The sequence below is a fragment of the Aegilops tauschii genome, chromosome 5, assembly GCF_002575655.3.
Source record: "Aegilops tauschii subsp. strangulata cultivar AL8/78 chromosome 5, Aet v6.0, whole genome shotgun sequence".
NCBI classification, from domain to species: domain Eukaryota; kingdom Viridiplantae; phylum Streptophyta; class Magnoliopsida; order Poales; family Poaceae; genus Aegilops; species Aegilops tauschii.
In genome coordinates, this window is record NC_053039.3 from 364,341,699 (window position 1) to 364,354,341 (window position 12,643).

The following is a 12,643-nucleotide window of genomic DNA, read 5'->3' on the forward strand; positions in this document are numbered from 1 at the left end:
CGCAACTAGCCACATCTGCCCACCCGCCAAAAAGAAGAAGAGAAAACTAGCCACATCTCCGAAAATGTTGCAGCCACTACGGAAAAACACAGTCACCTAGTATCATACGGTAAACCGAGTGCTGAAACACGGGTTAATTTACGACTTATCTGCACCTAACCCGAGTATGCCCATGATGGCACACCACAAACAGGTGGTACTCGGCTTACCTACGTGTACGCCGTGAACACCGCGTTCAGGCATTTTCAGCTTAAACAGCGCACACGGCGTACACTCCGATAAGCCGAAGTTGGCTCTGCAAAGCACTCCAGGGCAAAGCGTACCTGCCACGTAGCCCGCTAACGGCTCGTTGGATGGCTGGGAAAATCGACTTAAGCCAAAAGAAAATTCAGATGCCCTGTTAAATAGGCGGCCCTTATAAATTCCGTTTATTCATTTTGGGTCCGCGTGTACACTCTATTCGTCCATGCACATATATAGGTCATGCATCTGACCAAGTGACGTTGTACTCGCCGACCTCCTCCCCGGTGATGCCCAGCGCGTCCCAGACCGCCTGGGAGGCGTCGACGACGTTGTTGCGGCACGGCGGCTGGAAGGCGTGCTCGCGGTCGCACCCGTTCACGGTGTCGCACTCGTCGACGACCTTGGCGAGCACGGACCTGCCGTTGGCCCGGATCCGTATGCTCTTGCCGCAGCGGGAGCCCCCGCTGTACCACCCCGTGGACAGCGCCGCCACGCGCTCCGAGCTGCGGTGGAACGCGCCGTCGCACTCGGACGGGTCCCCGCCGTCGCCGCCCGCGTCGAAGTCGTTCAGAGTCATGACCGCCCGGGTGGACGAGGAGACCGGCGGCGAGCACCTGTACGTCGGGTACGCCTGCCCGGCCTTGCAGCAGTCCTGGCACGCGTGGCTCTGGGTCGGCCGGAGCGTGCCGCTCGGCTCGCAGCCAGCGCCGGCGGCGGTGAGCAGCAGGTGGCTCGCCGCTAGCGCGAGCAGCAGAAGGCGGCCGGTGGACCTCAGCATCTTTGTGAAGTTACGGCTGAGCGGCGGGTGTGAGACTGTGAGAGTGTGCAGTGGCCAGCTCTCTATATATAGGCAGGCGGCGTGTTCGTCCAGTGCGCGTGCTCCGGTGTTTGTTTGCGACTCGTATTTCGTCCCGTGTGATCCTGCATTGCATGTGCTGCGGTTGAGGGTGAGGATTCGTGGACGAACCTCAGGCTTTTGTCCTTGCGATCGCAAAGAAAATGCCTCAAAAGTCAAACTGAGGCGGCGAAGGAGTGAGGGGAGGACAGTACGTAGATGGCGACGCGACATGGAAATGTCAAGAAGATGCGTAGCAATAGTAGCCGAAATAGGGAAGCCTGTCGTAAATGCTAGACGTGCCGTCCTGCTACGGGCACCTCGTGGCATGACATCCATACCGTGTCGCCTCTCTCTAACACCGTTGCGGACGGCACCATCATCTTCATCGAACACCGTCCAAACATCTTTTCAACAATTATTAGGCCTTAAGATTCGAATATCCAATTCTAAGCCCGGGATCATCTACACCCGGTCAAGAAAATTGGGTCAAAACAGAGCATGATAGATAATTTGGTATGTGAGGTGCGCTCCAAATTTCAGAGCATTTGGACATTTGAGTAGCTCTCAGCAAATGATTAAATTTGGACCGGACATCACGCACCAAATTATCTACCATGCCCAAAAAATTAGATTTTTTTTGAATTTTTCTAGTATTTATTTTAATTTTTTTATTCAACGCAGCTGCAGATGCTCCTGGGAGCCAGAACGCCTCACTCCTCAAGATTAACTTTCATAGAGGTAAATGCAGCATTGGCGCTTGAACTTTTCATGGAGGATCACTATGGTGCTTGTAGTTTTACACTACAGAAAAGTGGTTCAAAATCTTGGCACGCGGGTCTAATACAGACGTTAAATGTGATGGTGTGGCATCATATTTATGTTGCCATGCCCACATGGTGAGGGGCCCGCTTGCATCGATGGAATAGACTAGTTGGTCGTTGGGTCCCACCTGTCAGTGAACAACACCAAGAAATAATTCATATGAAAAATGAAACCGAAGACCACGCGCCATCCCTCCCGTGGAGCTCGACACTCAACCTAATGCGCCCATGATTATAACTAGATTTTATGTCTTGTAACCCAATGCAAGCGATGTTTTTTTTTGGACAAAAATGCAAACGATGCTATTACAACACATGGACTGAGCACAGGCTCATGGGGCTAAATGGGCTGCAATCAGGGTGGCCCATTTTACATATTAGTGTTTTCATTTTATAGAAATGTATTTGGACATTTATCAATAAAGCAAGTGTGTTTAGCACAAAAAATTTATTTCATTTTTTAGAAATCTGTAAAAACAACATGTAAATTAAAACCAGAGCAGTGAATTTGTATTTATGAAATAACGTTCATACAAATAAAATAACTTATTTTTTAAAATGTTTGTGTAATTATAAAAAATATATAATTTCAAAAGGTGTTCATGTATTTAATAACATATATTGGTGTAAGTATGAAAATCTCTTATGTATTTAAATAATTCTGTATATAATTTTAAAAATTCATGCGTTTAATAAAATATAAATGTGGTATGTAAAAGTGACATGCTCTAAGAAAATGTTTGTTTCGTTTTTAAAAGTGTTCACATTTTTTAATAAAGTTTGTATGTTTGCAAAAATTATTTTTAAATAAAATGAACAAGAAATTATGTACGGAAAGATAGATACGGTTCTAGTGTGATGCAGATCATCAAAAGAATATTATTTAAATTATAAAAATATTTTGGTAATTCATAAATATGATTTTTAATTATATGAATATTTCAAAATTATACATTAATACTTTTAAACTACATAAACATTTTTTAAAGAACATTATTTTATTTGTATGTATATCATTTATTTTTATTTTTATTAATGTGGTTATGATTTACATAATTTTTTAAAAAGGAAAAAGAAACTAACCTGTGGAAAATAGGCCATATTGATTGCAACCCATCTAAGCCCCACGAGTGTGTTTGGTTACAAGACATAAAGCCTAGTTATCATATCTATACATTAAAGACATTGGGTGGAGTGGCTAGCACGGGTGACGGGATAACGACGATGTCATCGGTTTGTCCCCCGGAGGCTACCATTTTTCATATCAATTATTCCTTTGTAGTGTTCACTGATAGGTGGGATCCAATGGTCATAGAGACGGATACTATGCGAGCCAGCCTGTCCGCCGCTGCAAGAGGGCCCGCGCCACACTGACACGCCAACGGAAAACCCGGTGCCATGTTAACGCAGCTAACATCTACGGATGACGAGTGCACTGTATTGCATATGAAAGCAAAGATTTTACACCACTTTTCGGTATTCTACAACTGTAAGCACCAAAGTGATCACTCGTGGCATGTTCAACGTCAATGGTGTATTAAAGGTTTCATGAAAGTATGTTATTTTGTTTTGGAATGCCAAAGAAGTTGAACACTAGTACAAGGAACTTTTCAGTTGTGAGTCGTGCTCACCTCCATTTTGATGCCTTGGTATCCCAGTTTTCTATCGTAGGCTCTTGAATAAAGAGTGGAAGTGTATTGATAATCGATTATAAAAAGAAACTCGATAGGTGGAAGAGCAAGCTCTCCTATGGGGGTGTTGTCCTTATCAATCTTGTTCATACCAGTTTTATTGATGTCTATGTTTTCCTTCTTTAAACTACCCAAGAGGGTATGGATTATTCACTTGGTGTGTGAGCTTCTAGCACTGGATATGTCCTTTACATATTCATTCTTTTGGCAATGTGATGAGTATAAATGAAAGAGAAAAGTATGTTTTTGGTCCCTCAAGATCCCAAAAAGTACATACTTGGTCCCTCAAGATTTTTTGGTATACATTTGGTCCCTCAAGTCTCAAAACCGGACAAGTTTGGTCCTAAACCAGATTTTGACCCCGTTGACCGGGTTTGACCGCCACAAAACCGCCCGATGAACAGTAAATTTGAGCTTTTAGAAAACAAATCTTCAAAAAAATCTGGAATTTTTGGGGTCAAATATGCTTACATGCACAAAGGTGCGACCAAATTTTCGTGGTCTTTCGGCAGTTGAGGAGCTCGTGGCAAAAAAAGAAAAATATCTACGTCCGATGAACAGTAAATTCGAAAATAAAATCAGAACAATTCAAAAATTCTGAAATTTATTGGGGTCTAATATGATTACATGCTCAAGGTTCGGCCAAAATTTGGTGGTGTTACGAGACTCAAGGAGCTCGTGGCAAAAAAAAAACAAATTTTCACTCACAAAAAATAGCCAAAATTTGTTTTTTTGCTAGAGCCCGTCCTATGTCATTTCATGACAAAGTGTTGGTCGCACCTTGCGCATGTAACCATATTGGACCCCAAAAAATTTCAGAATTTTTTGAATTTTTTTTACTTTTTTTGAATTTACTATTCATCAGACAGATATTTTTGTTCTTTTTGTCACGAGCTCCTCGAGTGTTGACAGACCACGAAAATTTGGTCGAACCTTACACATGTAAGCATATTGGACCCCAAAAATTTCCAGATTTTTTTGAAGATTTTTTTTAAAAAAACTCGAATTTATTGTTCATCAGGCGGTTTTGTGGCGGTCAAACCCGGTCAACAGGGTCAAAATCTGGTTTAGGACCAAACTTGTCCGGTTTTGAGACTTGAGGGACCAAATGTATACCAAAAAATCTTGAGGGACCAAGTCTGTACTTTTTGGAAACCTGAGGGACCAAAAACATACTTTTCTCTAAATAAAAATATCATCTAGCTATTTCTTTTATAAAGGGCACTTTTATTAACTCAAAATGTAGCATCAAGAAGATACTATGCCGACCTGCAAAAAAAAAGGATACTATGCCTACCAAGCGTTTGGTAAGCTAGCAACAAAAAACCAAAGAAGATACTATGCCTATATCGAGGGAGGTGGTGATTCAATATGAAGATTATGCTTACATCCATATTGGGTAAAAACCTCCCTAGCCCACCCGCTCTAACCGCATAAAAATCACAGTGAATGGTGGTTGCTACTCCATTCGATGTAGCGTAAACCAAATATGAAGCCAATGCATATGGCGGTAGAATGTTCTTTGTAGGCTGAAAGATCAAGGGTAACCTGGGATTGAGTACCTTGAAATCAAGGACAAATGCTTGCTAGAAAATGGTCGTTCAAGTTGCTTGCCGGGTAAGGTGGTTGGCAAGAGTTGCCGCAAAACAAATACATTCGGCCCAAGACCATGTCCCAAGTTTCAGCAAAGATGCTGAATTCTTCGTTCTAGAAAGGTTTGATGAGAGTTAAGGTTGAAATCTTTCGAGATGTTCTTTCTCGGTGGGCAATAACCTCAACACGAGATTTTGGAAAGACACCTAGTTTGGAGATGCACCGTTTGCCCTCCAATACCTGAGCCTTCTATATTATCGTGTAACGGAGAGACGTTTTAGGTTGTTTCGGTGTTAGGGTCAAGCCCACTGGATATCGAATTTCAACGTATGCTTACCGCGAGTGAATGGCATTTTTGCATCTGATCCATAGGTTGATTTTGAGCAAAACAGAAAGCCGGCAGAAAACAAAAAAAGCAGTCGTGATCTCACCTCCCGTGGAAGGAGGTTACGAAGATGCCAGCGTCCTTAACTCTGGCACACGTAGTACAAAAGACAAAAGACGGCGGGGACAACGATGATATTTTGGTTATACACAAAGCCTAGCTTTGTTCAACTTCCAACTGCTTCAAGGATGATCATGTAGTAGACGAAATGAAATAATTAATTGAATGCAGTTATGTTTATGTACGCCCAAACAAGCCCCTGCATCTGTATATGACTATCACCTCTATCTCTACAAGGTACAAAAGAGAAAGAGAAAGAAAAGAAAGAGAGGTGCGTCCGTCCGGTATTCTCCTCCTGTTTGTTCCTTCATTCATTCATCATCAGATAATATGCCAAGCCATCTCTTCTCTTGTCGTCTCCCACCCAATCGTGTTGTGGTCTGATCTCACACTCGGGGAGCCTTCAGGCAGCTATATATGATCTGCGCTGTCTACATCTATACCCGGACAGAACCTCCTGACTCTGAATACTTGTTAGGATCTCGTCAGAATGAGGCGCTCCAGATGGCATCGTCTCCTTCGCCGCACCTCATGTGCACGTCCTTGAGCCGCTCGACTGGGTTGCAGACCCCGCTGCACCTCCAGTCGAACGAAGCGACGCATGCGTTCCCTGCCTGCGCCTTCCACTCGCAGTCTGAGACCGAAGACGTTCCAGAAATGAAATGTTAGTGCCAAATCTTCAGAGACCATGCATGGTGTAGATAATAACAACTGAAAGGAACTGACCTGGTGGAGTTCCGCAGCACATGTCCCGGTCGTCGATGTGCTCCACATCTAGCCCGATGAACCATGCTCCGAGCGACACATCTTCGTTCGCGAATTTGTGCAGAAGGGGGCTGGGTGATACAACGAAAACACGGTGGCGTCAGTTGCTAGTCATCAAATGGAAATGTTGTCTGAATGAGCATTATCTGTTATCTAATCTTACTTGTTGACTGAGATGTAGGTGGCGAGGTCTTTTGAGATGGCGTATATCTGCCCGGTCGCATGCCGGAAGTACTTGTTCCCGTCTTCTCCGAACTTCCAGAACTCCGGCTCATGGTATTTCGAACTTCTGAACAAGTGCAGTGATATTCAGTACTTATAAAATAGTAGGATGCACTGATACTTGGACTGTAATAGCTAGATAGTGTTTTCAGAAGGTTTACTTGTCAGAAAGAACCGGTCCAGACTTCATACAGCCAATGTAGACACGGGGTTTCAATTTGTGCCGCCCGAGGGTTGTGAGGAGCATTCCTGTACAAAATACATCACTTGGTTAGTTCTCTTCAATATTATTGGGATTTCATAAGGTATATTTATATGTAACAACAGCATACCTAGGTTGACATGGACATCATCATCCACCTTGACATAAAAATCAGCATCCCATGAGGCCACAGCAGTGGAGAAGAATGTCTTGGTCTTTGCAGATAGCTTGTGGTAACCTTCAACATGGTCCTACACGCGCGGATGGATGTCAGAATAAAAAAAATTATCTTTGAGAGTTATATCAGAATTAACTTCAGTGTTGAACTGTTGACACCTCAAATCAATGATGTCAAGAAGATTTGGCTGATTGTCGTTTAACAGAAAGGGGAAAGAAATGATGCAATTCAGTGTTTGGAGAGTAACGCCATACCAGCCTAAGAAAGTCATGATGAATAGCATCTTCCACGTCAATCGCCTGATCAAGGGCGCTGTTCGATGCCGGACTGTAAAGCATAAACACAGGTTACTACATTTAGACTTATGGAAATATATATAGGCTGCACAGTATGTGTTCTGAAAAAATAGTAATACAATCTATTGAATCTTGAGTGAAATCTGTCTTTTGGAATTTGAGCAAGTGAATAACTACAGAAATCTCTGAAAATCAAAACAGAACAAGAAACTGAGGCTTTGCGGAATCCTTTTCTTGGCTAAAATATGTAAGCTTTCCATGGAGATATTTACAATATATCTGTTCTATGTTACGATTTTTCTTTTACGGAACCTCATCTTACGATATTTTGGCAACAAGCTATAAAATATTGTGTCCGTAACCTTACCTATGACCGATCATGAAGCGAATGACAACACCCTTTTCCTCTTCCAATTTCTTGAGTTTCTCACCTGATAAATAACGACGAGATATGTGTGGTGAAATAACTGTCAGCCAACTAAATGATCCACCCCAATCTAAATAGCTCAACTCTTAGCAGAAAGTACTCTGGCAACAAACTGTATGAGCTATGATGATAAATAAACCTATTTGATTAATCTAGTTGTCACGATGATAAATAATCACATTTAATTGATTCTATTTGCTATGATGATAGATGATCCTATTTGATCCCTTGATTCTGTACTTGCACATTTCTCTGTAATTTCCTCGCTAGCTGCACACCATCATCCCAGTTGATTAAATACACCTCTGCATCGGTTCTAACTGGGAACAAGAAAGCCAGCAAGCAACACCCAGACCAAAACAAGGGAGACAATCAGGTAGCATTTGCAATGTATGAACCTTGAGGCATCCAGGTCTCCCTGACAGAATCCCGGCGCTTCTTGCTACTGAAGGCGGTGTTGATCCCGATCACCACAAAAGCCTTCTTCCTTTCCTGCCTCACGCCATCCGCACTCTCAAGCAGCTCATGCCTGCTGCGCCGCGCTGCCAGCTCCATCTGTAGCGTGGCGATCGACTTGTCTAAATATCTACACACAAAAATGATATGTTCCCATTAGTCCCCCAATAGATAATGCAAAAATGCTAACAGATTCAGATCATTTTCCAGGATTCATGTCAACGTACTGTATGGCCTCATGAGTCTTGGCCACTTCTCCCATCACGTCCCTGTCGTCAGATGGTTTCTGAAATAAATAAATAAAGGTGTTCAGAGAATTACATACCAAAGGGGGAACAAGAATATCAGGATTTTCTCATTTAAATGACCATTTTCACTTGCAACTATTTCTTGTAAAAAAATAACTTGATTTATCTTATGTTGATAAACCATGTTTGTTCTTTTTTCTGAAATAAACCAGGTGCCAAAAACGGATGCTGCCGATCGAAGTACCAATGGGTGTTTACAGCGTTTGTACATTGATAAAATTAATGATGCCAAAGTTTACAAACATTTAATAGTACTTTTTAAAATGCAACCAAGCATAAGTACCATCAACATAAATAAGTAGAAGAGGTTCATTGATTAGTCAGCCGCCCTAACGTACCGTCTTGGCGACAAAATCTTCCGAAACGACCTGCAGCTCCTCTTCCTGGCGCCGCCGCTGCGCCACCACCGGGCTCTTCAAATCCGGCATCGCTCCGAACCTACGCCATAGAACACGCATCAGCCACAGGCCTACGGCGAGCATGGGCACCGCATCGCGCAACCGACGAGCAGATGCATCCAAGAACCCCGCCAGGAAGCGGGTCAGGCGAAAACCAATCTAGGGGGAGAGGAGAGGGGCTGACCGGTCGGTGAAGAGCATGCCGAGGCCGAAGCTGCAGGCGCAGAGGAGCAGTATCGTCCTCGACAGCACCGGCCTCCTCTCCCCGCCGGCGGCGCCGCTCTTGGCCTTCATCTTCCTCCCAGCCACCTCCGTTCTTCGAACTCTCTCCGTAACTGTGTGTCGCCTGGGGCTCTGGTCTGGTCTGGGGAACGCGTCGTGCCCTGCTGTGCTGTGCCGGGAGCGAGGAGCTGAGGCCGGCCTTTATGAAGGTTGGAAGTAACCGAAGCCGGGGGAGGGAAACACAAAGACGGAGAAGAAGACTAGTTTAATCTTCAATGGCCGGGTTCAGAAAAGAAATGCTACGTTCACAATGCAGGGCTGTGAACGGGGGTAGGGCGGCTGTTTTTCTTTTCTCAGGGACAGTGACAACCGGAGGCGATTGTTACGTTCGTCTTGCAATTGTTGGGGGGGTAATCGTCGTCACGAACACCTGCGGCCCTGCACCGATTCGAGTCAATTCATTCTCGCGGAAACAAAATACTTTTCCTTGTTCTCCAGAAAAAAAATCCGTTGAACATGGAGCCAATTTTGTCTTTTTTATGAATTTCATAGTAATTATAGAAATCCATGTCCTATCGATACATAATTTAGAACTTGTGGTATTTTTGCCTGATAGGCAAAAATTAACCTCTAGAAGGGACGTGGATTAATTGAGCTCGAGCTCCAAAACTTGTAAAAAAAACTGAACGTTTTTGTCGCAAACTTTGTCAGATGTTTTCAATGCTTGTAAAGTTCCATCATATAATAGCATTCATGGAAGTCGTGGCAAAGCAAGCAAAATCGATGCTCCAGAAAGTTATTTCAAGAGCATTTTGGAGTGCTAATTTTTTTTCATGACTTCCACGATGTCATTTAAGGATGAAACTTTGTAAGCATTGAAAACATTTGTCAAAGTTTGCCAAAAAAATTTTTTTGAGGGGATTTTACTGTTCGCCGGAGACTCGTATGAGCTCGAGCTGAGAAGGACACTTTCACTCTGGAAGATACTACTATAAATGCTGTCGAACAACTCTCGTCATAAATGACCGAGAATCGACGCCCCCATATTAGGGACATGTACCCCGCGGCAGGCATGGCGAACCATCTTGAAATCATTCAAATCGTTTGTATTAGAGACATGTGGTGCATTAATTGTTCAAGATACCACTGATGAGTCCTCTGCCGAGATAAATGTGATGACCTTTAAAATCAGGTAAAATGTTGAAATAAATACAACACCATCGAGGCGCATGCCATGTCTAATAAGTGTGTCCAAACATAGGAATCCGTTATTTACGGTGTTTGGTTGCACCTAGAAAAAAATAGGGGTTAGCCGTAGAGACCGGGTGTGTAATTATTGGCATAGACAGCAGATTTTCCTTTCAAGAGGTTGGATCCTTTTTCAGTAGAACTCCAATTGAATTATGGTGTAGAAAGGCAATCCATAGATATTTAGAAGGATTCCTTCATACATATTTTTTTTACGGATTAGAAGGATTTATTTTTATTTTTTATTTTTTATTTTTGCGGAAAAACTTCCGATCGACTCTACCCGCAAAAGAAAAAGAGCTACATAGACTCTAGACTTCTAGAGTACTCCTAAATATTTGTATGGACTGGAATCCTTTAAAGCTTTTAAAATAAAATGACTATTTTGAAATCAAATAGGCCTTGAAAAACGAGTCAAAATCGCCAGCTTCGGTACTTATTTGCAATTGCCCCGTGCCAGCCAGCCAGCCAGCATAGCAACGATGGGCGGAAAACTAAACGCACAAATCGCCGGCGCGGCCGACCGGTCGTGCCGTGTGGGCATCTGTGATCTGCACATCCACGATCCATCGCTCCGGCGGCAGGCCGCGTTGGCACCGAGGATCGGATCCCGGGCGCCACACGTCGCTGCCGTCCGGCGGACTTGCCGGGGGGTCCGTATCACGTTCGAGTATGTGGGGTGGGGTGGGGTGGGGTGGGGGGCACGCGACGACGCGGGGCCGTGTGGCGCCCGGTGCGCGCCTGGCTCGTGGTCTCCCGAGTCAACGCGGCACCCACCACGGCCAGCCGCTGGCGACGGCGACGGCGAGGCGCCGTGCGTTTCCTCGTCAGATTACTCCTTTCTTCTCACCGCCTCTGGCTGACGTGCTGCCGGTGGACTGCTCAGTGCTCATCATTAGCGGACGTTCTGCCGGAGAAAAGTGAGGATAATTCGGGAGCACCGATGAGAAAGCGTTCCAGGTCGTTTTCGGTACTCTTCCTTGGGCCATGGAAGTCGTTAAGCACGAACGGATGGTCGGCACTTCCAAGAGCGCGACGTCGACGCGTACCGGTCCCGGTCCGGTTAATCGGTTATTATGCTCTGCGCTTTGGGGAAAGCGATGAGGCTGGGCTGGTCTGGTCTGGTCCGATCAGGGGCTCAGCCAGCGGAGTCCTTGCCGTCTCCTCTGTTCTCGGCATATTTTAGGGCCTCGCGTCGGAGAGGAGTGCGCCGAGGATCGGGTCGGAGTGGCCCGGGCGTCACGTCGCGGGCGCAGGGGCGGGGGTTCTGCGGCGCGTTACGAGTTCACCCGCGCGATTACGTGTACGTGAGGGCGCACCAGGCGCGCACGTCGGCCGTGGGGCGCCCGTCACGCTGTCTATCCCCATCTGCTGGATCGCCGTTGTTTTATCGTCGCCCTTGGTAGACAGACTGCTCATCATTACTGACGGAAAAAAAGGGGGGGGACGATTTTGGATCGTCTGGCCGGAAAATCCACTCTGCATACGACGGATTTCCCGTGACGGTACTTACTACTCGTAGTGGCTCTCCGAGTAGGTTCGCTTCCTCTTTCCTTGCTCTAGATGGGAAGTTGGTTAGGAAGAAACAAATGCGGTTGGCACTACCAAAGCAACGCGATATCCCGGTCCTGGAATCATGAGCTTTGGGGAAAGCGACCAAGCTGGATCCGATCAGGGCTGCAGACCAAACAAAGCACACGAGACGCCACGGACGGATCGGCACTGGTGACATCACCGGGACGAGCGGGGAAACGCGACGGTGATCCAGCCGTGTCGATGGAGGCGACACGTGGGGGTCCTCGTCTTCTCCTCCGCCATCCTCGGCATATTTTAGGGCCAAGGGTCAGCCTGCCTGCCGCGCGATCCCGAAGAGCTAGCTGCACGAGCAACACTGGGCCGTGGTCTCGTCCGGCAGGGTGGGGGTGGGCGGCAGCCAGGCCCCACGCAATCTAACCTAATCTAAACAAGACGCCAGGCTAACTGCAAGATCTACTGCTGTTCAACGAGTCCGAAATGCGAATTTATGAGGGGCGCGCTGCCGGAGTACTACTACAGTCCAGTCCATTGGAAAGGCAAAACTGCACAGCACTGTTGAATAAGCCATCGTCCTAGACTCGTGAGAGCAATTGTCGTGTGTGAAGCATATTCGATTTATGAGAGTACATTCAGCACACCACCTCACACTGACGTCACACGATCTAGTCCTCTACTCTGCACGAGAGCCCAAGAAGCCGATGGAAAGAATATTACTGATGCTCTCACCCCAATCGACTGACCAACTTTGTTTACG

General features: G+C 45.6%; 2 protein-coding genes across 2 annotated transcripts; both read right to left on the reverse strand.

The window, feature by feature from the left end:
• Positions 1-405: 405 nt before the first annotated feature.
• On the reverse strand, positions 406-1,079 carry LOC109785419 (putative ripening-related protein 2). Its single transcript, XM_020344026.4, has one exon. The coding sequence runs from the start codon at positions 1,019-1,021 to the stop codon at positions 482-484; it is 540 nt and encodes a 179-aa protein (XP_020199615.1). The 5' UTR covers positions 1,022-1,079; the 3' UTR covers positions 406-481.
• Positions 1,080-5,693: 4,614 nt separating this feature from the next.
• LOC109785418 (beta-1,3-galactosyltransferase 7) lies at positions 5,694-9,431 on the reverse strand. Its single transcript, XM_020344025.4, has 11 exons — positions 9,068-9,431; positions 8,824-8,923; positions 8,405-8,463; positions 8,120-8,307; positions 7,662-7,725; positions 7,253-7,325; positions 6,951-7,071; positions 6,780-6,867; positions 6,560-6,685; positions 6,358-6,467; positions 5,694-6,265 (listed from the first exon to the last, which is right to left on the reverse strand). The coding sequence occupies exons 1-11, from the start codon at positions 9,175-9,177 to the stop codon at positions 6,117-6,119; spliced, it is 1,188 nt and encodes a 395-aa protein (XP_020199614.1). The 5' UTR covers positions 9,178-9,431; the 3' UTR covers positions 5,694-6,116.
• Between the last annotated feature and the right edge of the window lie 3,212 nt (positions 9,432-12,643).

Excerpts from the sequence above, each read along its gene's own strand:
- LOC109785418 (XM_020344025.4), bottom strand. The coding sequence starts at position 9,177 with ATGAAGGCCAAGAGCGGCGCCGCCGGCGGGGAGAGGAGGCCGGTGCTG. Across the intron at positions 8,308-8,404 it reads AAGACTCATGAGGCCATACA|ATATTTAGACAAGTCGATCG; the intron begins GTACGTTGACAT and ends TTTTGTGTGTAG. Across the intron at positions 6,686-6,779 it reads GGACCGGTTCTTTCTGACAA|AAGTTCGAAATACCATGAGC; the intron begins GTAAACCTTCTG and ends GCACTTGTTCAG.
- LOC109785419 (XM_020344026.4), bottom strand. The coding sequence starts at position 1,021 with ATGCTGAGGTCCACCGGCCGCCTTCTGCTGCTCGCGCTAGCGGCGAGC.